Raw genomic sequence first — 1,743 nt, 5'->3', positions numbered from 1 at the left:
CATCCCGGCCGTGCCCGCTCCCGCCGCTCCCGCGGGCAGCCACTGCCCTCGCGTGGGGACGCGGGCACAGCGCAGCCCTCACCCAGCAGCCTGAAGATGAGGTGCAGCTCCTCCTTCACCGTGGAGCCGGGGAACATGGGCCGCCCCGTCACCATCTCGTAGTGGATGCACCCCACGCCCCTGGAGCGCGGGAGACACCCCCGGGATTAGGGAGGGACAAGCCCCGCGGGCAACCCCCCCCACTTTTCCAGGGATGAGGCTCCTGGAGCAAGGGAATGACCTCCAGGAGCTCTGTCCTTTCTAATCCCCTCTCACCCCCATGGGGACAGCACGTTCTGGAGACCTCGACCCCCAGGGGACGTGGAAAACAGCTCTGGGAGAGCCCCCCACCCTCTGGCATAACCAACACCGTGGGGATGGGGATGGAAATTCCTGACCCACCACCCCAGAGAGCCCAGGGAGCCCCATTTGGGGCTGTGACTCACCACATGTCGATGGGGGTGGAATATTCCGTGGATCCCAGCAGGACGTCGGGGGGGCGGTACCACAGCGTGACCACCTCGTTGGAATATGTTTTCGTGGGCACTGACTTGGCCCTGGCGAGTCCTGGGGACGGAAGGGACGGACATCAGAGGAGCTGCACCTCCTCCTAACGCTGCATCACCCCCGGAGAGGGTCACCTACCAAAATCAGCCAGTTTGAGCTCCCCCCTCTCGTTGATGAGCAGGTTCTGGGGTTTGAGGTCTCGGTGCAGGATCTTCCTCCCGTGGCAATAAGCCAGACCCCGCAGCAGCTGGAACATGAAGATCTGCGGGGAGGAGAAGGGGGTTGCACTCAGCACTTTTAGGACACGGGCCCTAAAAATGAACCTGCCTCGAGGTATCCCAAACTCATGGCCAGGAAAGACCCCTCCAAGCTGGCCCGGGGTGGGACATGCTCTAGGGAAGGGTTCAGAGACACAGAAAGGGGGGTCAGTCGGGTCTGCACGCACAGTGATTTTATTTAGGGTGGCAGTGACCAGAGAAATGCTGGTGGAGTGTCAGAACAGGCTGAAAAAGGCCAAAGAGGAGTAACAGGGCTGAATTGAAGGGAGAAGGGGTCTCCAGCCTTCCCCTGCCTCCGGGTGAGCTCCCCACATGCAGGGGCAGGGGGGACCCCCCTTTACCTTCACGTTGTGCACACTCATCAGGTTCCCACAGTTATCCAGGTACTGCTTGAGGTCGTTGTCCTGCAGTGGGAGGCACAGGTCAGGCTGTCCTTCCCCTGGCCCCCCTCACCCACCCACACTGTCCTCCCGTTCCCAGAGAGCCCCCCAGACCCACCAGGTACTCGAAGACGAGGGTGAGGGAGCGCTCGGTGTGGATGATGTCGTGCAGGGTCACGATGTTGGCGTGCTTCAGGTTCTTCAGCAGCGACACTGCAGGGTTTGGGGGGCAGGGGACAGGTTGGGGCAGCAGGACCTGGGGCTGGCCACAGGTACCCCCTGCACCACCCACCCCAAATCCACCTGGGACTGACCACAGACATCCCCCTGCACCACCCACCCCAAATCCAGACAGGGCTGACCACAAGTACCCCCTGCACCACCCACCCCAAATCTAGCTGGGACTGACCACAAGTACCCCCTGCATCACCCACCCCAAATCCATCTGGAGTGATCTCAGGTACAGACTTCCTCCTGCACCACCCACCCCAAATCCACCTGGGACTGACCACAGTCATCTCCCTGCACCACCCACCCCA

The 1,743-nt window shown here is 62.0% G+C and overlaps 1 protein-coding gene across 1 annotated transcript in view; it reads right to left on the bottom strand.

Annotated features, from left to right (window-relative positions):
- The window catches only part of LOC103753912 (cyclin-dependent kinase 18), a gene marked incomplete at both ends in the record, with an annotated part of 2,772 nt that extends 1,355 nt beyond the window's left edge, over positions 1 to 1,417 (bottom strand). The window contains 5 exons of the mRNA XM_029962297.1: positions 83 to 180; positions 486 to 606; positions 685 to 808; positions 1,166 to 1,228; positions 1,323 to 1,417. Coding sequence (XP_029818157.1) covers positions 83 to 180; positions 486 to 606; positions 685 to 808; positions 1,166 to 1,228; positions 1,323 to 1,417 — 501 coding nt within the window. The remainder of the gene's footprint in view (positions 1 to 82; positions 181 to 485; positions 607 to 684; positions 809 to 1,165; positions 1,229 to 1,322) is intronic.
- Between the last annotated feature and the right edge of the window lie 326 nt (positions 1,418 to 1,743).

The sequence above is a fragment of the Manacus vitellinus genome, unplaced genomic scaffold (genome assembly GCF_001715985.3).
Source record: "Manacus vitellinus isolate BGI_N305 unplaced genomic scaffold, ASM171598v3 scaffold_458_pilon, whole genome shotgun sequence".
Taxonomy (NCBI): domain Eukaryota; kingdom Metazoa; phylum Chordata; class Aves; order Passeriformes; family Pipridae; genus Manacus; species Manacus vitellinus.
The sequence above is the reverse complement of the archived record's forward strand: the minus strand, read 5'-3'. Positions and strand labels throughout refer to the sequence as shown.